At 62.2% G+C, this 23737-nt stretch overlaps 1 protein-coding gene across 1 annotated transcript; it reads right to left on the minus strand.

The window, feature by feature from the left end:
• Positions 1–1615: 1615 nt before the first annotated feature.
• Positions 1616–14762, minus strand: FURIN (furin, paired basic amino acid cleaving enzyme). The gene is made up of 15 exons (XM_054168829.1): positions 14503–14762; positions 10340–10438; positions 9637–9732; positions 9013–9141; positions 8667–8743; positions 8219–8307; positions 7843–8015; positions 6714–6926; positions 6309–6409; positions 6071–6174; positions 5800–5917; positions 4281–4460; positions 4052–4176; positions 3521–3637; positions 1616–3437 (listed from the first exon to the last, which is right to left on the minus strand). The coding sequence occupies exons 1-15, from the start codon at positions 14680–14682 to the stop codon at positions 2869–2871; spliced, it is 2370 nt and encodes a 789-aa protein (XP_054024804.1). The 5' UTR covers positions 14683–14762; the 3' UTR covers positions 1616–2868.
• Between the last annotated feature and the right edge of the window lie 8975 nt (positions 14763–23737).

Here is a 23737-nt window from a genome sequence, read left to right on the forward strand (position 1 = left end):
TGCAGCCTGTGTCTGTTCCCTGGCCGGTGCCCTCACTGCAGCACGCAGCTGCAAGATGCCAGCTTGGCTGCACAGCTCCCAGCTGAGGGGCAGTGGGGACCTGTCCCCACCACAGTCTCAGGAGAAAAGGAAGAGGGGTCTAGGCAGCCTCTACACGGCAGAGAACTTGCTGCTGACCACAGGAGTCACCATAGCTGCAGGCTCTGCAGAGATGAGTTGCTTCGAGAGTGAGCACAGACGCTGCTGGGGGCCTGGGGACCCGTGAGGAATCTGGTGGGGCTGGGGTGGGCTCTGCCTGAGGCTTGGACGTGGTATGAGCAGGTCGCAGGTCCAGTCTGGCCGTGCCTGCCCCAGGGCTGCCCTGTGGACATCATGCTGCGGCTGTAGTGTGGCACTGGGCACGGGGGCTGCAGCATGGGAGCTCAGCCAGCACCTAGGCTGCAGGGGAGGGCCCAGACCCTGTGCAGCAGAAAAGGGGTGCAAGATCCCCCAGGCTTTGCACCCCCCTCTCTTCACTATAGCCAGGTTCCAAGTTAGCTCTCCTTGCTGTGGGTTCCCGATAAGCAGCTGCTGAGGTGAGGAGGCTGGGCCGTGGGTACTGAGTCCCCACCACATCCCCAAACAGCAGCATCCTGCCCAGCTCTAGCTCCTGCCTGCAGTTGTGCAGAGCAGCCTCCAGCTCTGGGGTTCTCAGCACCTGTCGAGCCACACAATCCCAGACTGTTCTAGGGGGAAAGGTACCTTCAAAGCTCATCCCATCCAAACACCCTGCAGTCAGCAGGGACACCTAGGTTGCTCAGAGCCCCAGACAACCTGACCTGCAATGGCTCCAGGGTGGGGCATCTCCCACCTCTCTGGGCAGCCTGCACCAGGCTCTCACCACCCTCAGTGTCAAACATTTCTTCCTTCTCTCCCTCTTTTAATTCAAACCATCGCCCCTTGTCCTGTCACAACAGGCCCTGCTCAAAAGTCTTGTCTCCAGCTTTCTGATGGGCCCTTTTCAGCACTGAAAGGCCACCAAATGGTCTCCCTGGAGGCTTCCAGGCATGACAACCCAAACTCTCTCAGCCTGGCTCAGCAGAGGGCTTTCAGTCCTCCCATCATTTTCATAATACTTTGTGGTCTTTAGGTGCATAAAAAGACATCTTGGGATGCTTCTCTGTTCTGGCTGGGGGCTACAGGGACACAGCAGACACAAGTTCAGCAAGGCGCCCCTGCCCTGGCTGCAGGTAGAATCATAGAATCAGGCAGGGTTGGAAGGGACCACAAGGATCATCCAGTTCCAACCCCCCTGCCATGGACAGGGACACCCCACACTAGATCAGGCTGGCCAGAGACTCATCCAGCCTGGGCTTAAACACCTCCAGGGGTGGGGCCTCAACCACCTCCCTGGGCAACCCATTCCAGGGCTTCACCACTTCTTCCTCAAGTCCAGTCTGAATCTCCCCACCTCCAGCTTCATTCATAGCACCCCAGGCAGAACCCCCAGATCATCAGCTGCAGAACCGATCCGGGCATCTCATGGTGTCAGCGCAGGGCAGCAGCTCTCAGCCTGGCACTCTCCTGCCCTAGGGCCACACTGCCCGCCCTGTCCCTGGGCAGTGGCACACAGAGCAGAGGCAGTGGGGCTGGTTTGCATAGTTCTGAACATTTAATAACTCAGTCTCTCTAGCGTTATATCCACATCCATTAAATTAAAAACAGGCTCAGGAGGCAGCTCCCGGCTGATTAAATTACAAGAAAAAATTACTGTGCACCAAAAAGTTATTATAGAAAAATAGTCCTGTGGCCCCCAGCCGGCGGCTCCGTCCATGGCAAGCCGGGGCTGGCACTGGCACAGGGCAGGGGGGAGCCCGCGCCATGGCCCCGGTGTGCGGCGGCGGACGGCAAGGGGGCTCGCGGCACCAGCCCCCAGCCCGCGGGGAAGGGGCAGCGAGGGCAGGGGCTCCAGCGGGGAGCAGAATGGATTGTCACCAAGTGGGGGCAAGGCACGTCAGGGGGCAGGGGCCTCAGGGGCGCCGGGCTCTGCCCAGCACAGGCAGGGTGCAGGCAGAGCTGGGGCGGTGCTGGCACCAATGCTGCTTAACTGCCCCAGCCAGCATTGGGTGCAGCCCTGCCCAGGGGCAAAACACGAGGGGCCCAGAGCAGGGGTCTGTGCGAGGGATCCCTGCCCACACCGGGGGCTGAGCCCTGGGCACAGGGAAGGCGCTGCCCAGCTCCACACTCTCTGGGGCAGGGGGGATCCTGGCCACGCCACGGGCAGCCACAACTGCAGGCAGTGGGCAAGCAGGCAGCAGAGGCCCAGGCCTGGCCATTATTGCTGTGGAAGGGCACGGTGGGAGGCAACAGGCCCTCAGGAGACGGCAGGGAGTTGGGACCCAGCAGGTCAAGCCAGGGACGAGGGCAGGTGCCAACAGCAGCAAGAGCAGGGGGACACCATGCCACGGGTTGGGCTCAGAGGTACCCCTGCCCTGGCCAGCACAGCCTGAGCAATGACAGCCCAGGGACCCCACAGACTGCCCACCCCGGGGGCTTGTGCGATCCCTGGCAGCACCCACCCACCTGGGGCAGGGAACACAGCTGCCAGTGCAGGGCCAGTGAGCATGAGAGATCCCGTTCCCATCAAACACCCCGGCGTGGGGTGCACGGTAGACACAGGGCCAAGAGAAATGGTGCCAGACTGGGACGGTGCTGAGCTGGGGACGGTGCCCGGCAGCCCAGGCAAGGGCTGAGGGACGGTGCCAGTAGAGGAGCCCCAGGGCCGCTGCGGTGCAGGAAGGGAATGGGGGCAGAGTCCGGGGCCCCTCAGCCTCACCTGCCCCAGCCCCGCAGTGCTGGGCAGGGAGGAGGGAGGGGCAGGAGGGCTCATCAAAGGGCACTTTGGTCTCTGATGAAGGCAGTCCTCTCGCTGTGGGCCTCATACTCCTCACCGTCCGACTCTGAGGGGCCCTCCTCCTGCCAGATATCAGAGGGGAGCCCCTTGTAGGAGATAATCCCGCTGTCCAGGGCGTAGACCTTCACGCCCCGCAGGCTGAAGCCAGAGCGCGCCTGCAGCACCAGGAAGATGGTGACAAAGATGACAACAATAAGGACGCAGCTGAGGCTGGCGATGAGGACGGGCAGGTTGGCCGGAGCGGGGGCCTCAGACAGCCCCTCGCCATCTGCCAGGGCGGGGGATGCACGGCTGCTCTGCGTCTGGTGGGAGCAGGAGAGGTCCAGGCTGCTGAAGTGGGAGTGCGCGGGGCAGGTCAGGCACTGGTTGGGGCCGGGCCCGGCACAGGTGGCACAGGATGGGTGGCAGGGCAGGCAGAGGTGGGGCGTGATGGGCTCCACGCTGTTCTCCAGCTCGTAGTGCGTGCTCTGGATGCCAGGCGCAAAGCCGGGCGGGCAGCGCTTCAGGCAGCTCTTCTGGTGCAGGTAGTAGCCCTCCTCACAGACTGTGGGAAAGCAGGGTCAGTGCAGGCCAGGGGGCTGCCCACATCCCCTGTGCCCATCCCCTCCCCACCAGCCCCACACTCACCCACGCAGGTCTGGCTGGGGGTCAGGGTCTTGCAGCCGCTGCTCTCCAGCTGGTTGGAGAGGCTGGGGGAATCGGTGGCTGTACCATACAGCACAAGGGTGAACTTGGTCAGTGTGCCTGCAACAACACAAGGGTGAGAAACAACCAGGCAGGGTGAGGGCAACCAACACGAGAAGAGGACCACCAAGGCAGGGCGGGTACTTGCACTGTTCCCCACCATGGGCTGTCAGGAGACAGCAGGACTGTGCCCACCACCTGTCATTGGCCCAGATGGGATCATGCCCCTGTACAGGGCTGATCACAGGGTGGGGAGTGGCCAGGCCAGCTGGCACATGGAGCATCTGCTGCACCAGAGCGGCTGTATCCCCTCCCCATTTACCCAGCTCCAGCCTCTCCCCAGTCAGGTCACCATAAAGCATCCAAGCATCACTGGCAGCTTTGCTCAGGGGGACACCAGGCACCCACTCTGCTGCCACTCCCACCTTGGGCTTGGAGACAGACACGGCAGGGGCAAGGCCAGCCCAACCCTACCATAGTTGTTGGCATCGCTGGTGTTCTCGATCTCCAGCACCCACTCTCCAGAGGGGTCCTCATCCCACGAGTGTGTCGTCATGAAGGCCCAGTCATTGAAGCCATCAGCTGAGAAGTCGTGAGGCCTGGCAAAGGGCAGAGTGAGAGGTGAGTGCCAGCCTCCTGCAGACTCCCTTGTGCCAGCCCAGGCCTGGGGCTGCCCCAGGGCACCCCACAGCTGGGCACATACCTGGCAGCCAGAAGGGTGGAGCGGGTGCCCATGGGGCTGACCAGGTGGATGGCCAGGTCCCCACGCCGGTTGTAGGACAGCGTCAGGCGGGCCTGCGCGTGCTCCAGCCGACTGATGTAGTTGGCCTTCCCCAGGCAGGCGTCCACCTTCCGCCGCACCTCCAGGCGCTTCCCGATGTCCCTGCCCAGCATAGGTAAGTGTGAGGCCAGGCCCAGCCCTGGGGCATGCTTCAAGGTGACCCAGACTCTGCTCCCCACCGTGGAGATGTGCAGCTGCCCTGGGTGCTGCATTGTGCCCCAGGGTAGCTGGAGCAGGAGGCGAAACCACAGTGGCTGGTGACACCTCTCCATGCATTGACTGTGGCAGAGATTGTCCCTTTGTACTGGGGCACTAGTGAGGAGACAAGGAGGCTGAGGGGAGACCTTCTGGCCCCCTACAAGTCCCTGAAAGGAGCTTGGAGCCAGACAGGGATTGGTCTCTTCTCCCAAGGAAGAAGTGAGAGGATGAGAGGAGATGGCCTCTAGTTGCCCCAGGGCAGGTTTAGGTTGGACATGAAGAACAGTTTCTTGTCCCTGAGGTTTGTCAAGGCCTGACCCAGGCTGCCCAGGGCAGTGGTGGAGTCATCAGCCCTGGAGGGGTTTCAAAGCCAGGGATATGTGGTGCTGAGGGACATGGTTTGGTGTTGAACTGACAGTGCTGGGTTAACAGTTGGACTCCATGAGCTTGGAGATCTCTTTCAACTCAAGCAATTCTGTGATTCTGGTCTCTCCTGGGACAGGATGCAAACAACAGACACCTGCCCTGGGTGTGGTGGGGTTTGCTCTGCCAAGTACACACAGCCCAGTGCCACCTCCCCAGGCCCTGATCTGTGCCAGCCCTGAATGGACTCTTTCTTTGCCCTCAGCCAGACCAACTACACCCTGCACAGTAGAGCCAGGGGAGGGATGGGCATCACCATCTCTATCCCACTCCTTGTCCATGGCCACCCTGGTGCCAGTGCAGGATGCCGGTCACAAGGAGCACTTACTCTGGGCATTGCGGGGTCCCAGGGAACCAGAGCAGGGCAGCAAGCACAGCCGTGCGCACTCCATGCCCAGGGACACACATCCACCCCCTCCCGGACAGCCCCAGGGGCGCGTCCTGGCTGCACACGAGGCTCGTCACATGCTGCAGTGCGGCGGCAGCGGCCAAGCAGTGTCAAAGGAGTCTCTGTCTGCCCCTGAAAGCCCCTCTGTGTGGGGATGGCTGGTGCTGGCTACTCCCAAACCATAGCGCCTGGCCTGCCCGCACCCCACGGTGCCCAGCTGGGCCCCAGCAGAAGCAGGCAGGCCCAGCGGCTGACATCGGCACTGGACGGCGGCCGAAGGCAGCCTTCCTGGCTCTCCTCAAGCTCTCCAGGGTCTTGGAGGTAGCTCAGCCCCAGAGATCCTCCCTGCTTCCCACCCTGGACCCAGGGGCACTCTGTCTCCTGCAAGGGACAGATGTTGGGCAGTGCCTTCCCGGGCTCACCAGCCCTTACTTTGGCTCCATCAGGACGTCGATGACACACTTCCTCTGAGGTCCCACTGTGGTCCAGTTCTTGGCCAGGTTCACCATGGCCCCAGCATCCAGCAAGCCGTAGCCATAGGAATGGCTGACTGTGGACAGAGATGGAGTCAGCACTGCTCCCAGGGGTCCCCACTAGGGGATGTGTGCCTGGCCACACCACACAGTGCACTGGGGTGCTCTGCCCCAGCACCCCCCCGACTAGCAGGAATGGGAGCCCCATGTCCATCCTGGCAGCCTGGTACCTTTGCGGCCAACACCGTTGGTGACCCAGTCATTGGCATTGAGGTGAGCTGGCTTCGATGTCTGCACCACCAAGTGCTGCATGTCCCGCCAGGTCAGGTTATTGCTGTGGAGGGTACAAGGCTCAGGCACCAGCACCCAGCTCCTCCCAGCCCCAGCCAGGTCTGTGCCAGGGTACTGGTGCCTCCCAGGACCTGCACAGCCACCACCAGCCCGGCCCAGACCCATGCCTGCCCTTACTTGGCTTCCAGGGCAAGGGCGATGATGCCAGCAGCCAGGGGTGCAGAGGCTGATGTCCCTGTGTGCGATTCAGTGCATTTCTGTCTGAGGTCGGTCGTCACCTGCGAGGGAGCAATGCAGTAGGAAGTGCCATGGGCACCAGCCACACCCAGCAGCCAGCTCTGGGGCTGTATCCCCAGGAGGGAGGCAAGGCAGAGCCACTACTCCCAGCATGGCTCCCAGGCTTCCTCCAGAAACTCTAAGCCCAGAGACAGCCCTAGAAGCAACCCAGGCAGCCACAGCATGGCAGAGTGGGGCCAGCATAGCTCCAGGATCCTGGCCCACTCAGCTGCCAAAGGGATGCCCATGGTGGCTGCAGCTCACAGCACATTGCACTCCCCTGCGCCCCCAAGCAGCCCAACTCACGATCTGCTTCTCGTTCTGGTTGCCGCTGCTGTAGGTGGTGGCGAGGGTGGAGGAGCAGGCCTCGCTGTACCAGGGCACATTGCCGTACTGCGTGGTGCTGCTGATGGACAGGGTGTAGATGCTGTTGGTGTAACCGTCGCAGTTGCAGCTGTCGTGCTCGCGGCCCCCGTTCCCGGATGCCCAGACGAAGATGGAGCCCAGCCCCCCTCGGCCCTAGCAACAGAGGTAGGGTGAGGACCAGCACTGGTGTCACCCAGTGTCAGCCATGCTGCTGCAGGGCCAGCAGCCCCCAGGCTGGAGACAGGATGAGAGGATGATGCCAGCTCCAGGGCTCCTGCAGCCTGAGTAGAAAAGACTGAGCAGTTGCAGCTTGGACGGCAGGATGTCACTGGTCACAGCCTGCTGGCCTGAGCACCAGCTGCCATCCCTCACTGCCACCATGCCTGCAAGGCATATCAGGGCACCTCTGCAGAGCGTGCCCCAACTGGCAAGGCACTGGGTGGCAGGAGGCCCTGCCAAAGGAGCACTTCCAGAAGCAGATGTCTTTCTTCCCTGGGAAATCACCCAGGCTGACTGCCTGTGAGGCATCTGCAGCTGTCCAGAACTGCTGCAGGGGCTCAGCACAGCAGTGCCAACCAGCAGCTCGGCACCCAAAAGCCACAGCTCAGCAAGCAGGATGTGTGGTACCCACAGCGAGAGGGTTCACCAGGGCACCCTGTGCTGCACACACATCTCTCCATGCAGGGAACCTCAGAATGCAGGGCACAGCTAACCACAGCAATGTCAAGGCACCGATGGCACACAGAGACAGTGGGGGAGGACAGGCAGAGGAAGTGAGGGCAAGTGGCTGGCATGAAACCAGGCAGGAACCAGCGGAGGGCTTTGGAGAGTGGGAAGAGCCCATCCCAGTGTGGGACTGCACATAAGCTGATGGAGCAGGGAGGACAAGGCTGCTTGGAGAGGCAAGATAAGCCCTGGCATGGGAGGAGCCATGACTCAGAGCTGTGGCACAAGAAGAACAGGAAAAACCAACAGAGCCTGATTCTGGAGATGGGCTGGGAGAGCATGGCAGAGCCAGGGGATGGGGCGGGAGCTCAGCCGGTGCTCCCTGGCATGCTCTCCTGCTCACCTGGCTGACCCCTCGGAAGAAAGCCTCCTCTGCCAGCCGGGCTGGGCCATCCACAGTCTTGCCATCGTCCTCAGGGCCCCAGCTGGCACTGTAGATGTGGATGTGGTTGGGATTGAGGCCCAGGGAATGGGCCTCCACAGCATCAGTCACCTCCCCATCCAGCATGCGCACGCCTAGGGCCAGAGAGCAGAGGTCATGGGCAACCGGATGGGACACGGCAGCTGCACTGCTGAGAGCCCTCTGTCCCCCACTACCACCTTGTGCCCTAGGCCAAGGCTGGTCAGCAGTGCTGAGCCCCCCAACACAGCCTGCTCCTCCAGCACCCGCAGAGCCCAGCACTGGCTCTGCTCTAGGGGCAGGGCAGGGGGGCACCCACCTCCAATCCTGGCATTGTAAGCAACGCCGACACCGCAGATGCCGTTGTTTGCCACAGCAGCCACTTCCCCGGCGCAGCGCGTGCCATGTCTGCAGCCAAAGAGGACCAAGGGTGCTCAACTGGGGCATGAGGAGCACAGGGCTGCAGGGACCAGAGCCCACACTGCCTCCCACCTCTTCCCAACCAGGTGGCCAACAAAGGCCCCACAAGGTTCCTCCATCTGTCCTCCTGCTCCAAGCAGGGACTAAACAGGCATGGAGCAGCCCCAAGGGATGCTGCTCTCACCAGGAAGGGAGGCAGCAGGTTTCTCCATGGGGCAGAAGCATGCCACCACCCTGCAACCTCCCACAGTCCATGAGGACTGCCACTGCCACTGAGTCCCTGCCACAACTGGGCTTTGTGACACCCTCATCTCCTTTGTCACCCTTGTCACTACCACCTGCCTCACCTGTTGTCATTCATCTGTGTGTAGCGGGGTTGTGGGTCTGGGTCCTGGTCATTGACATCAAAGCTCGCCCCTGGATCCTGGAAGGCAGATGTGGCAGTTAGGAACCATCTACACTGGCCACCAAGTCCTGCCAAGTGCCACCAAGCCTCACCACCTGTGCACCATGGCCCTGAAGGTGGGCTAAGCAGGGTGGGCAGGCTCCACTCCCACCTCCATTGCTTTCCTCTATGTCCCATCTCAGCAGGCACAAGCCCTGCGCCACGCAGCTGCAGGGCTGTGCTGCGCAGCCACAACCGCCGGACATGCTCCCATGGCACACCACCCCGCAGCATCACCCTGCACTTACATAGTTACCCTCCAGATCAGGGTGATTCTTCTCAATGCCATCATCTAGGATGGAAACCACGATGCCCTTGCCTGTGTAGCCCTGCTCCCAGGCCTGGCGCACGTTCAGGTCCCTCTGGTTCGTGTTGTACTGTCAAAAGAAGCCGTGGCAATAGGAGCTGTGCCTGGTTGCTGGCACTGCAACAGGGCGTGCCCAAAGCCTTGCCAGCCTGGCTGTAAGGACAGATCAGAGGCAGCCTTCACCCTGCTCCACTGTGGCACAGGGATACAGAAACCCCAGGGGACCCAGGTACAGTGCTGAGTACAGCTGGCCAAGGAAAGCCACTGTGAAAGAAGGCTGAGCCCAGACTGTGCTTAGGCCAAATCACTGCAGCTCCTTCACAGAGATCAGCCCTGTGCCCAATCTTGATGACACAGACTCCTGGCCCAGTCAAAGGGCTGACCACCCAAGCCCAGCCCCAGGTTCTCCCTAGCATGGCTTCTTTCTTGAGGTGTCCTCAGACATACAGCACTGGGTAGCCACCTCTGGTCTTCCTCCTCCTCCCCCTGAACAGCTTGGCTGCCAGCAGCAGCCACTTCTCAGGTGCCACACCTGCACCCCCACAGTTCATGCCACTGCACTCACCAGGTACCACTGCTGGGGGAACTTGGGGTCTGTGGGCTCTATGAAGACGTCTCTCTTGGTCCTGCGCTTTGCCACCTGCTGCTCCAGCCACCGCACCTGGGCACAGAGAGGGCATGGGGCTCCCCACTGCACCCCAGCAGCTCCTCCTGCCCCCGCTGGCAGCAGCCTGCCCAGAGAGGCTCTCCCTGGGAAGCTCGCAGGCAACCCTGCGCTGGCAGAGCCACCGCAGCAGCCAGACTGTTCCTCCTGGCTTCTCGTGCCCAGCTGTGCACCAGGGCAGCTGCGCTCCAGTGGAGCGTGCGGGTCAGGGCACAGAGCTCTGCTGAGCCAGGGCCTGCCAAGAGCCTGCCAGCCACCGCCGCATACCTCCTGTGCTGCCAGCATGTCAGGGCCCTGGGCCAGAGCCAGGGGACAGATCACAGCAGTTCTGTCACATTGCCACACGGATCTGGCACTGCCCTGCGCACCTTGTGCTGCATAGCAGCCCTCCAGGGAGCAGAGGCTGCCTCGTGTTGCGGCACCACAGCAGCCCACAGAGCGGCAACGCCCTCTCCACCAAGCCCCTGCCCTTAGGCCTCAATGCCAGGGGATGGCTTGAGGCAGCTCAGCCTCGTGCTGTGCCCAGTGCTGGCTCACGTGGCAACGTGAAGCGCCCAGGAGCAAAGCCAGGCCCTGCCTACCCTCTGTACCCCACTGCACCTACCTGTGGCTCCCTGGCCAAGCGGCTGTGCCAGGGCTGGTGTGGCGAGAGGGAGCGCTTCACCACGCCGTGGTGCCGGAAGTGGTAATAGTCACCGAAGATCTGCATGGGAGGAAGGAGTGGAATGGGCAGGAGAGCTCAGTCTGCCCAAGCTCCTGCACCCTCAAACACAGTCCTGAGCCCTGAGGCTGCCAGGGGCAGGCTGGGCTCCTCACACCAGGGTGGCTGGTGTGGCTAGCATCCAGCACATGGGGCAGCATCTCCTGTCAGAACTGGGGCAGCTGGTGACAAGGTAGCTGGGGAGATCTTGGAGCTCCAATGACACAGCCTCTGCCCAACCCAGCCTCCTGCAGGTGCCCACATGGCAGCCTGTCCCAAACTATCTGAGAAAGCTGCTGCCCTGTCTGAGAAGTGACAGAGGGACAGGCCTTGGAGAGGCACAGACCTCAGGAGACAAAACCACTGCCCCTCTCCTGGAATGAGCTAGCACCCCTCGCTACTGGGGAGAGGGCACACAGAAGTAGGGTCCAGGCCCTGATAGCCAGGTGGCCCCAGCCAGGGCAAGAAGGGTCTGAACCAGCCTCTGCCCCCTGCAGGAACCCAGAACCCATCTCTGCCTGGGGCACAGCCAGCTTCAGCAGAGCGAGTGAGGAGCTCATGGGCACCCAACCCCAGCCAAGGAGCCATGGCCCCAGCTCAGCTCCCAGCACACAAGGCTAGGGCAGGCCAGGGCTCCAGGAGGCCATGCAGTTGGTTATTTTTAAACCCCAAACCCTCTTCAGTGCTGTCGTTTCCTGATCCCCTCCTTCATGTCCTGGAGGCTGGCCTGGCCCTGCCACCCAGGGCCTTCCAGCCCAGCAGCATGCCTGGACTGGGGAGAAGGGGCTGAGCACCCATCCTGCCCTGCTAGAAGTGCCAAAACCTGGGCAGTGGCTGCAGGCAGGGCTGTGAGGGCTGTTGGAACACGATGGGGAGGACACCTTGCCCTCTGCCACCCAAGGCTGCCACAGAACAGTGTGGCTGTGGTTAACAAATCCCCACCAGCTTATCAGAGCTCTGCAGATGTGCCACCACCCTGGCCAGCCACACAGTCAGCCAGAAGGAGCAGGGGGGAAAGGGGCAGCCAGCAGAGCAGCACCCTCAGCCATGGGGCAGCAATCTGGGCTGCAGTTCTCCACGGCCTGCACTTCACCCCAAAGCCCCTCCGTGCTCCGTGGAGCAAGGGAAATGCATCCTGGCACCCAGAGCTGGGCCTGTGCCATCCTTTTCGGGGGGCACTGTGTACTGGCAGGCCGAGCCCATGTCTGCCAAAGGCAATTGCTCTGCTCCACTGGGCTATCTCCACAGCACAGCCTCCTGTGTACCCACTGCTCCATGGGCAGGAAGGGGAACAGACTCAACCCATGGCAGCCCAGCCCTGGTGGCATAGGATGGCAGGAGCCAAACATTGGGGTCAGGACTGGTATCCATAGCTCCCATCACCAGGGAAGCCTGGTGCTCACAGGACACCAGTACACACCAGTTCCCAAGAAATGGGCAGACAAAGCCCCCAGCCACCAGCTCAGGACCCTGCTCTTCTCTGTTGCATCAGGCCATGGTGGTGACAAGCTTATGGGGCAGGGGAAAATACAGCATGCCAACCAACTCCATGCCATGCTAGCTGGGGCTGTGCAGGGAACCACACCAGCTCCCCAAGCCACAATGTTGGGAATGTGGAACACACTGCCCCATGCCAGTGGGACCTGTACCCTGCTCCTGCCCAGGGCCAGCAGAGGGAAGGACAGGATTTGTGGCATGGGCAGGAGCCCTGGCACAACCAGCTGCAGAGCTGCAGCCATCCAGCACTGCCAGTCACTGGGGACAGACCTGGGCATGTTGCTGTGGCACTCCACGTGCCCCCAGTAAAGCCTGGGCTCAGAGCACTTGGGGAGATGCCAAGCCTCTGTGCTGGGCTGGCAGAAGGGAAGGTGAGCTGCAGGCTTGCTGCCCTCACCCAGCACCCCCCACCCCTCGGGGGTGAGGACAGAGCCCCAATTGTTCCAGCAGGCAGATTGTGGCTTTACCTGCTCATCCTCCCGGATTAGGGCTCTCAGACACCCGGTGGCAACCAGGAGCTGGCCAGCCCACACATTCCACCCTAATCCCTACAGGCCTCAGCAAAGGCAGAGCCACCCCCAGCCCCCTCCACGCCTGGGGTGGGCAGTGCTGATCCCACAGACACTGGTGCCAACTCAGACCTTCTGACCCAACCTCCTGCCATGACTCAGGGACGTCCACTTGGGCCAGCCATGGGACTGACACACTCCCACCCATGTCCCCAGGATCAGGGTGATGTGCTGGGAAGCAGCAGAGGCTGGCAGGAAGCACTCCACCTCAGGCTGCTGCTGCTGCAGCCACTCAGCCTGGGGGTCCTGCCAGCACAGCACAAGACAGGCACCAGCAGCCAAGACCTTTCCTGGGGGTCGCCATGGCCAGCCGGGGCTGTGCTCTTCCTCTACACCAGCCCCAGCAGCATGAAACACGATGCTCCTGCCCCACTGCCACATCAGTTCCCCTCCTCTGCATGGTCCTTCGGGTGCCCTTCAAGGCCATTGGCACCAGAGGCAGGTCCTGGCACCTCTGCTGGCCCAGGGGCCTGCCTGCATGCTCCAGCTCGGCAGGGAGTACACCAGGACAGAACAGTCTCTGAGGACAGTGTCCAGACCCCGTGCTGAGGCCAGGATCCTCTCAGAGAAGGACCCTGGGGGCCTCTCACTGGGGCACTGCCAGAAGCACCCAGCCCCCCCTTCCAGCCCGGCTGCCACATCCTGTTCCAGCCCTGCACACCCCCCAAGAGCAGCAGCCCAGGAACCTCATGGCTCCTTCTAGCCCTGCTCATCCCACTGGGCCCACAGCCCCTCTGTGGGCTGCCCAGGCCAGCCAAGCCCCATCCTGCAGAACTGACACGGGGACGGGCTCCAGAACAGAGCAAACGTGCCCATGCCCACAGCCCCTGCTGCAGCCCACAGGGCTCTGCCTGCAGGTGCTGCCTTGCTGGGGGAGAGGTATCAGACTCTGGTCACAGAGTGGCAGGGGAAGAAGGGGGGCACTCCTGGGCTAAACTGGTGCAGAGCCTCCGAAGCTGGCAGGGACAGACCCCAAACAGGTCTGGGGTCCCCCACAGAGCCAGGGGGCCCTGCACAGCATCCCTTTGCTTCTGGAGCATGGTACACCTTGGCCCCAGCAGCTATACATGGGACCCAGCATCGCAGCACCACAGGAAATGCTGCTGGGAGGGCATCCCTGCTCTTAGGGCTCTCAGCAGAAACCTGGCCCAGCAGGACACCACCTGGACCACTCTCTTGGTCCCCTCTGCACGGCAGCAGCCCTGGCCTAGCACATTCTTTGCCCTGAGATCAGCTCTGAGACACTTGCATGCAGACAGCACCTGCATGAAGCCACCCCATCCCATCACCCCTGCAGTGCAGACCCCCTCAGTATGGTCTGGCCCCAGCCCCCACCGAGCTTCTGCTTCATCATGAATCCCAGAGGACTCGTGGCTCCCTGTCTCAGAGCTGTGTGCCCACCTCCCTGTGTGGGGATTCAGTTGGGTGGCAGGGCAGGGTACACCCTGCCCTCAGCAGCAGCACTCTCCCTGCCTGCCGCATGCGGCAAGCTTCCAACAGTTGTGCAATTTCCTCTGGGATTTCACCCTTGCTCCCTTCCTGGAAAGCCAGTCCAGCCTGACAGTAGCACCCTGCTCTTGGGGCAACAGAGCCCTGGACATGCCAGCAGCCCAGCCAAGGCTAGCAGAGACACACAGGCTCTGTGGCACCAGTGTCAGCCTCACCTCACCAGAGCAGCACCAAGGGATGGCGCTAAGCCAGGCCTGTGTTGGACGCCCTTGGCCCATGCCTTGATCATGGCAGCCATGCTGGTGCCAGCTCCACTGACAAAGCCACCAGCCACTGCCAAACAAGGCCCACTACCCTGTCCATGGCACAAGAGAAATGCCCCATGAATCAGCCTGCCCCTAGAGCTGAGGCAGCAGGCATCCCGCAGTGACACCAGCATGGGGAAGCATAGGCCTGCAAAAAGCAGCTTGCCACCAGAGATAGGTCCTGCCCACAGCACCACACAGGCAGCAGGAATCTGCTCCCACAGGGAGAGGAAAGCAGGGGACTTACCGGGCCCAGGTTGAGGAATCCATGCTTCCTGGCCAGCCTGTCAGCCTCCTGGGGCCCGGCGGGGACAAGCACGGCCCAGGTATTGGTGTAAATACGCTGGGCCAGCACCTCCTGGGCCAGGAGAGCGAGGGCAACCAGCAGCGTGCAGAGTGGGAGCAGCGAGCAGGGCCTCAGATCCATCAGAGTATCAGCGTTCCTCCAGCTGGGGAGCAGCAGGGTCCCGTCCGGCGGGCGGCGGGTCCAGCGCTGTCAGTGCCCCGACGTACGATGGCCGCTCTGCTCCACTGGCGCCTGCTCGGCCCCAGCCAGCATGGGGACGAGCCCACAGCAGCCAGGCCGGAGGGTGGCAGCAGGCACAGCCTGTGCGGGACAGCAGCACAGTCTGTAGAGAGACAGAAGAGTGGTCAGGCCCCAGGGCACCGCTCCTCAGACCAGGGAGGGCAGGCTCCAACGCTGGGCTCGGGGGCCTTGGCACCCAGCACCCGCTGCCCGCCAGGCAGGATGGGGCCTGCGGAGCCATGGCAGCGGCTGGTGAACATCCCGGCATGCCTGCCCCACACAGCTGCTGTTTGCCTTCCCTGTTGCCCAATGTGTACTCACAAACAAGGGCAACAAACTGGCAGGGGGGAGGCGAGGCGAGAGGAGCCATGCCGCCTGCTGCCAGTCTGCAGCAGACAGGAGCCCCTTTGTCAGCCGGGACAAGCCAATCTGGGCATGGAGCTGGGAGCAACCAGAATGGAAAGCCTCCAGTCCACAGGGGAGAGCAGAGAAGATGCTGTGTTTGTGACCCCAGTGAAACAAGAGTGGATGGAGGAAAGCCAGGGAGAGCCCCAGGCCCCAGCACCTCCAGAGTCAGGGATTGAGCAGGCAGGGCCTAGCAGCAGTGCAGAGCGTTGAGCTGCCTGTCACCGTCAGCAGCACAGCTTTGCCCTTCCTCCAGAGCACAACATGGTGACACCGGTGTGACTCATCCTCACAACAAAATCCAGCACACTGAGCAGGGAAAAGGGCACACCATCACCCCCACCAGCAAAAGGGGGCACACCATCACCCCCACCAGCAAAAGGGGGCACACCATCACCCCCACCACATGACCAGGGACCCGCAGGAATACCTGGGGACAACTCGCACCACGCGGGAGGTCAAACACAAGAAACTGGGAAAGCAGGTGAGGAGCAGAGCAGGGACACACCACACAGCAGTGCCAGTGCAAGCTCCATGCACAGAGATCCACAGGGACCCTGGAATATCTGGTCAGGTTTCAGAGCCAGCAGGAAAGGTGAGAGGCAACAGTGGCTGCAGCAGCCCCATCCCCCTCCAGCAAACAGTGGCCACGGTGAGCGGGAGCCTGCAGTGCTGCCAGGGGAGGAGAGCAGCTCCTGGCAGGCACCGGACGCCTCACCACAGCCTGCAGCACAGACAGTACCACAATTCAGGAGGGTTGCAGCAATGTCTTGTTGATCTGCAGGCCTGGCCACCCTGCTGAGACACCCCAAGCTGCCAGCACCCACCAGAGGCTGGATGGGAGCCCCAGCTCCCAGGTAGTGCCAGGGCCCAAATCCAGGTTCAGTGGGAAAGGAGTCCCCAGGAATGAAGAGAGTTGCCACAGAGCAGAGAGCAGTAAGCACAGCACAAGGGGACAGTGTCTGCCATGGCCATCTCCATGCCAGTGTCTGGCCCCCTTCACAGGTCCCCAGGCTGGCCAGTCTTCTTCACTTTGCTGCTCCCAGAGCCAGCGGCCACACTGTGCCCTGACAATGACCACACCACGTGGGGTCAATGCTGGGCCCCTGCCACAGGTAGCAGCCTCCACAGCCCTGACCCTCCGAGCCAGCTGCCCTGGCACAGCTGGATGGGCCAGCTCCTTCCCCACTACTCCCTGGCAGCTCAGCCACGCACTCCACTCCTGCCGCAAACCTCCCGCCTCATACCCCGGGCCCAGGAGGAAGAAGAGGCACAAGGACAGCCCCGGGCTAGTGCAGGCTGGCCCACATGGTGGGATGAGCAAGGACACAGCCCAGCTCACAGGCTGAGCCGCCTGCTCCACGCCTGTGACCCCAGGAGCACCATGCGGCCGAGCGCATCCGGCAGGCACGGGGCAGCAGCCGTCCAGGACCCTTCCCGGCGCTTTCCCACAAGCTGAACCCGGCTGCCACATGGCAGCCTTGGGGCTGGGGCAGCGGCGTCATGGCATGGCCAGAGCCACCAGCCATCCCCGTGGCGCAGCCAGAGCCACCAGCCACGACCACAGCGGGGCCAGAGCCACCAGCAGTTCCCATGGCACAACCAGAGCAGCCAGCCATGCCCACGGTGGAGCCAAAGGCACCAACTGTTCCCACGGCACAGCCCGAGCCGCCAGCCGCCCCCGTGGCATGGCCAAAGCCACCAGCGCGTCTCACCAGCCGACCGGCCCCGTCCCAGCAGGGTGGCTCCGGTGTCGGGCCCGTGGGTGGCTGCGGGCGCGGCGGTGCCGCGGCCGTCCCCGTGGGTGCGGCGGGACGAGGCCTGGCTCCCTCCACGCCCCCGGCTTCCCGCAGCGGCTGCTGGGGCCGGCCCCAGCACCAGCCCCGGAGCGCGGACGGGCCCCAGCCCGCTCCCCCGCCAGGGCGGCCGCAGCCCCTCTTTTCCCGTACGGCCGGGCCGGCAGACTCGGCCGGGCCGCATAAGTCCCCGCCAGGCGCCCCAGAGGCCGGGGCTGCCCCACCGCCGCCCCCACGGGTCCCGCCCGGCCGGGGCCACTCCAGCTGTCAAACCGCCGGCGGCCCGAGCCCCGTCCCCGGCGCCGCCCCCGTACCGTGCCCTTACCGCGCGGCCTGCCCTGCCCTGCCCGCTCCCGTCCCGCCGGCGGCCCGGGCCCGTCTGGCGGCGGCGCCGCGTCACGCCGCGGGGCGCCCGGAGCGCCCGCCCCGAGCCGCGCCGGGCCCGGCCCAGGCAGGGGCGGCCGGGGCGGCCGCGGGCTGCTTGTTTACGCCGAGCAGCTGTCAGCGCCGCCCGCCCCGCCCCGCCCCGCGCCGGCCGACCCACCGGCCCCGCTCAGCCGGCTCGGCACGGCCCCGCTCCGCCCGGCACGGCCAGGCACGGCACGGCAGCCGCTCCGCCGGGCGCCGCCGGATGCCGTCACCGCCGTCCGCCCCGCCTGCCCCACCACCGCCGCCGCCGCCGCACCGGACCCCGCGCAGCCCCCGGCCCCTGTGCCGTGTGCTGGGCTGACCTCCCACCGGGGCACCGGGAGAACCGGGGCCGCTCCCCCTCGAAGCGGCCCGGGGACACCCGCCCACCGTCGACGCTGGGCACGGCCCGGGGCTCAGCGCAGCCTCTTCCCTGTCCCGGCATGGGGCTGCCCGTGCCCACTCGGGGCTGCCCACGCCCACTGGAGACTGACCCTCGCAGTCTGGGGCTGCCCGTGACCATCAGAAACTGACTGTGCCCAGACGGGGCTGCCCGTGCCCACCTGGAGCTGACTGTCCCCACTGGGGACTGGGCATGCCCACTGGGGGGCTGCCTGTGCCCACCCGGCAACTGATTGTGCCACCCCAGATCTGCCTCTTGTGAGTGCCCAGACTTGCTGTGGACCATTGGCACTGACCAGGGAGTTGAGGGCACTCACAAAGAAAGGCAGACAGAAGATGCTGTGGAGTGGGACTGGCCAGGACACGAGCCCACCCAGACCAGCCCATTGCGGCCTCAGAGCCAACAGATCAGAGGATTCCTCTGGAGCAGCATCAGTCTGCCCAGGAAGTTCCATGCTACTGGGTCTGCAGCCTAAGGGAGAAACGGTCTGGAAAGAGTAACACCAGGAAAATCAATCAGCCCAGGTTCGGGCTTCAGGAGATTTCCACAGAGGAGAGCAGGTGAGAAGTAAGCCACAGCTCCTCTCGGCTCCAGTCATCATAAACCAGTTTGCTCCCGTCCCCCATGTGTGCGGGACGCTGTTGGGAGCAATGCCAAAGCCAGGTCGAGAGCAATGCAAAAGCAGCAGAACCCAAACTGACCTGAATCTTTGTCACTTCAGGAAGGTCTGGGCACCCCAAGGTGGGAGCGGGTCCTGCAGCTCCCCACAGAGGAAAGGAAACCGCTCCGATACCGTGATCAAGATCATGAAGCATTAGCGATTGCACAGGAAACAGTCACCGTGGTAACCGGGATGCTGAGAACACCCAGAAAATCTGGCACAGGGACGGTTCTGCAAAACTGGGCTAGGTTTGCAGGGCACACAACAGCCCCATCCTTACCCAGGGGCACTGACTTGGCCAGGCTTTGCCCCAAGGGCTGCCACTGGCCACAGCATCCCTGGTTAATGAACTAAGGCTATGGTCCCACCAGGTGTCCCAGGCACCCACAGGCATGGCAGCACTCACCCCCACACCAATGCAGTTTGTTCAGCAGTTGTCCCCAGCAGTTGGCACACCCCAGCTGGCCCCTGGATGTGCCACTGAGCTGGGAGTGCCCCATGGAGTTATATGGAGGATACCTGTGTATGGGGGGCAGGGCCTGAGCTGGACCCCATCCCAGGGGCAGGAGGGCAGCAATGTGCCACCCAACACATCCCTTATCTTCATCACGCCTCACTGGGGCTGTGCCTGGGCAAGTGACAAGCCTGACAAGATGTTGCACCTTGCCCAGGTGACATGTCACACAGGAGAGAGGAGCTGACAAAGAGGCCTTGTCACCATGGGGCTTATCTGGGTGCCGTGGGGCAGGCAGGCAGGAAGCACTTACATAAATTGCTGGCTTTGGAGCCACTTGCCCGCCCCATGCCCCTGCCAAAGACAATGCCTGTCACCAGCAAGCACCTGTCTATGCACGAAACCACTGATGTCAACAGGACCTGTGTCCCCCTGAGGGGGGGCCATGGCTGCAGATAGAGCATGGACCAGGGCTCCAGCCCAGATCCAAATGGCTGCTGTTCCCCCACACCTCACAGGCTGCTCAGCATCCTCCTGCCCATGGGGCAGTGAGGGGAGAAGCAGCTGCCACAGCCACCTCTGCCAGCACCATCTACCCTTGGACATTCAGCTGACCTGGCATCAGCACACCCCAGGGAATGGCAAGGACATAATCACACCAGCAGCAAGGTCTGATCATGAGCTCTGCCCTGCCAAGTGATGTTTCATGGCATATCCTAGAGTCCACACTGTGGGCACAGGGTCCAAACAGCTCCAGGGACCAAGAGGAGATGCCTCATGCTCCTTGGCACCAAGCACACAATGTAGTGTGGCCCCACAGCAAACACAATCAATAGGAACCTACTTCCATGGAAAAATCAGGTCAATGTTTGGCTTTTGGGTTGTGGAGATTACACAAGCTCCAAGAGTGATGCAACTGCCCATCCGCCTGAGCTTTCTGGGAGGCAGAGCAGGACAGGGCTGTGCCCCTCCCGCAGGCACCCCCAGCCCAGGGAACCTCATGGGCACAGCAGCATAGCGGCAGGGCCACTCTCATGCAGCTACCACACCAGGGGACACCGTGGAGGAAGGTCAGTGGGCCCTGAAAACAGCAGAGAAAACCCCAGAGCAGGCAGCAAGCAGCAGGCAGAGGGCACCCAGCGGGACCCAGTCAATGCCTGTATGTTTGGCTGGGGCACCACCACCCCCGCTCTGCCCCCATGCCCATGCAGCCCCTCTGCTCTGCTGCCCCCAGTCCCCCATGCTCACCTGTGCCTTCTCCCCAGACTTGGGCCGGGGTCTCTTCCCTTGGGGTCTTTCTGTTCCCTCTCCTCCCCTCTCTGCTGGGTGTTACTAGCAGGCTTCTGGCAAGGCCCCAGTGTCCCTGGAGCCGGGCAGGCTGCACTCACAGGGTCCTGCTGGCTCGGGGCTCTGTTCCCAGCTGTGCTCATAGACACAACACCCTGCTGCGGTCACAGCCAGGGGACCGCCTCAGCACCCTGACCTTGCCCTGCGGTGCAGCCACAGACACAAACAGCGGCGGCGGGGGCTGGTTCTGTAACTTTATCTGCCTCTGACTGTGCCATCAGCAGCCGCAGTGCTGCCTGAGCACCGACCTACAGCTGGGCCTGCTCCGGGCTGCGGCGCATCACTCCCTGCCATCACCTGTCCCCAGGCTGTGCAGTGGCAGGGCACCCCTGCCACAGCCCAGAGCTGCTGCAGGATCCACCACAGCATCACAGAATTTCAGGGGCTGGAAGGGACCTCGAAAGATCATCTAGTCAAACACCCCTGCCAGAGCAGGATCACCTACACCAGATTACACAGGAATGCATACAGGCATGTTTTGAACATCTCCAGAGAAGAAGACTCCACAACCTCCCTGGGCAGCCTCTTCCAGTGCTCTGTCACCCTCACAGTGAAAAAGTTTTCCCTCATATTTACACCAAACTTCCTATGTCTCAACTTCCACCCACTGCCCCTTGTGCTGTCATTGGGCACCACCAAGAAGAGCCTGGAGCCATCCTCTCACAACTCACCCTTTACATATTTACAAACATTGATGAGGTCACCTCTCAGTGTCCTCTTCTCTAAGCTAAAGAGCCCAGACTCCCTCAGTCTCATATGGAAGAAGTTCCACTCCCCTAATCATCCTCGTGCCTCTGCTCTGGACTCTTTCAAGTAGCTCCCCGTCTTTCATCAGCCGCCATGCTGGGGAGAGGGGCCAGGGCTGCCCTCGGCCACACCATCTCGTGGCAGCTCATCTGCCATGTCCCCAGGGACACCCACAGGGTCACAATACCCCTGCACACCCCCAACCACAGGGCCTTGCCAGGGACTTCTGCACCCCATCTGCAGGGCTGGGACCTGTTGCTGCCATCACACCAGACTGGGTGGCACCAGCACTGGGCTTCTCCAGCTTGGCTGTGCCCCTTGAGGGGGCATGGGGCAGCGAGGAGACATCGCAGGCTGAGGGTCACTTCTTGCCTGCAGCCACAGGGTCGAGCCAGGTTATGCAAGCACTTCCCTGTTTGCTGAGCTCTTACTTCTGCTTCACCTGGTCAGGACACACTGTGCTTTGTCTGCAGTTCCCCAGCCTGCTTTCCTTCCTCTGGGGCATCTAATTTTTTCACCAAGCCCTGTGTCAAAGCTCACTCCTTGCCATTGTAGCACAGGGCTCTCAAGGTGGGAACACTCTGTGATAGCCTTCAAGATTAACATCTCATCAAAGGACCAAACACAGAGCAGGAGCTCTAATTATCATCTGGGCATAAAGGCCAGGAACACAGCAACTATCCCTTGCTTATCCCTGGGCAAGGCTGGGCAGGACCAACAGTCACTGTGGGATGAGGAAGCTATTAATGCACTGGGCACTGGTGAGGCTGCACCTCAAAACCTTGCCTCAGTTTCGGGCCACTCATTCCAAAGACATTGAGGTGCTGGAGCAAATCCAGAGGACAACAAAGCTGGTGAAGGGTCTGGAGAACAGGTCTGGTAAGAAGCTGAGGGACCTGGGGTTGTTCAGCCTGGAGAAAAGGAAGCTCAGGGGTGAACTTCTGGCTCTCTACAGCTCCCTGAAGGGAGGCTGGAGCCAGATGGGAGTTGGTCTCTTCTCCCAAGGAAAAAACAATAGCACAAGAGGAAATGGTCTCAACTTGCACCAGGGGCATTTAGGTTGTACATGAGGAAGTTTCTTGCCCTTGAGGTTTGTCAAGGCCTGTTTCAGGCTTCCCAAGACAGTGGTGGAGTTCCCATCCCTGGAGGGGTTTTAAAGCCATGGAGATGCGGTGCTGAGAAACACGGTTTAGTGGTGATCTAGCAGTACTGGGTTAAGGGTAGGGCACAGTGAACTTAGAGGTCTTTTCCAACTAAAATGATTCTGTGATGCTATTGATTCCTTGGTGCTGAGGCAAGTCACAAATCACTGGTCACTGAGGGAGTCCCACAGCACTGGGACCCACCACACACCCCATCCTACCCCTCCTAGCTTTGACAGAACTGTCCCAGCTCCTCCAAGCAGAGGGGCCCAGGCACAGCCCAAAGCTCTGCAGACACAGAAATACTCAGCTGGGAACTGGGAACACAGCAAGGGAAAGGACTCCCTATGCTCCCTTTGGGATCATGCTCCAGCTCTGATCCACCTACTGAAAAAGCTTCTGCTGCTGGCCAGTGAATGCCTCATGGCCACGAAGGGACCTGCTCTGGTGGGGGCAGGGCAATCCCTAGTCATACTGGGTTACCATCTCGCTCTGGCCCCTCCAACACCCAAATCCCCCTGCTGCAGGGAGACTTCCCAGAACAGAAAACCTCTTCCTTTCCTTTGAGTGGGCGGCACAGGATGGCAGACGTGGCTGCGGTGGGTTGTGACACACTTTGCCCAACCTCAAGAGAAGTCTCATCTTCCGTGGCTCAGTGCCAGAGTGGGGACAACTCACTGAACCAATCACTCCCAGCTCTGTGCTCAGCTTTCCCATCTGCAACCCTGCACTGCTTCCAGGCTGACGTGCAGATGTGGGCAGGAAACCCCCTGACAGTTGCCACAAAGCAACTATGGCCCCAGCCCTTCCAGGCATACCGATGCCACCAGCACCACTGGAAATCCCGGGGCTTGCCCTAGCCTTGCACTGCAACCTTGCCTCCTGGCACTGGTCACCCCAAGGGCTGCAATGACACGTGGCTGCACAGGGGCTGCTCACCCTCACTGCCCAGGAGATGGGGATCCAGGCTGCAGTACTGGGGCAGGCAAAGCAGGAGGGCTGGGGCATGGCCCACTACAGTAGCAGCCACTACCACTGAGCTCCAGCCATGCACCAGGTGCAGGTTCTCCAGTGGCCGGCACAGTACAGCCCCATGGGTGGCTCTGCCACCTGGCCCCACTGTGCTCTCCAGGCTGCACAGGAATAATCTGGGTACCACAGCAAGAGCAGGATGTGTCCCACAGGCCAGCGAGGCCCTGCAGGAGTTACAAGGGATTCTAAGCACCTGCTGTCCAGGTGGCCACACCAGCGGTGGCTGGCTCAGCCCCCATGGCTCGGCATTGGCGTTCCCACCCCGCACGAGCACTCCTGCAACCAGGAGCACGGCAACAGGCGACAGCCGGGGCACTAAAGCCAATGCTTTAGCCGCCACAGCACCATCAGCCGCAACCAGAGGGCCCTGGCAAGGCGCACCGGGGCCGGAGCTGGGTTTCCTCAGCCAGCCACCAGAAGCCCTGCCGCGGTGCCGCCCGAAGGGATCCTGCTTGTGATGGCCTTTGCCTGAGGCCGCGGCTCCGCCAGCGCCTCGCCGTAACGTGCCAGTGATGACGGAAAGCGCGCATGGTGTCTAAGGGAAAGGAACTCCACGCCGGC

Source organism: Dryobates pubescens, chromosome 17 (assembly GCF_014839835.1).
Source record: "Dryobates pubescens isolate bDryPub1 chromosome 17, bDryPub1.pri, whole genome shotgun sequence".
NCBI lineage: Eukaryota > Metazoa > Chordata > Aves > Piciformes > Picidae > Dryobates > Dryobates pubescens.

What these genes read in the sequence shown, in the direction of transcription:
- FURIN (XM_054168829.1), bottom strand. Translation starts at nt 14,682, where the DNA reads ATGGATCTGAGGCCCTGCTCGCTGCTCCCACTCTGCACGCTGCTGGTT. An exon ending in TCCCCCAGCAGTGGTACCTG is followed by an intron (nt 9,142 to 9,636) that starts GTGAGTGCAGTG and finishes TTCTTTTGACAG; the next exon opens with TACAACACGAACCAGAGGGA. An exon ending in GCCCTTGCCCTGGAAGCCAA is followed by an intron (nt 6,175 to 6,308) that starts GTAAGGGCAGGC and finishes TACCCTCCACAG; the next exon opens with CAATAACCTGACCTGGCGGG.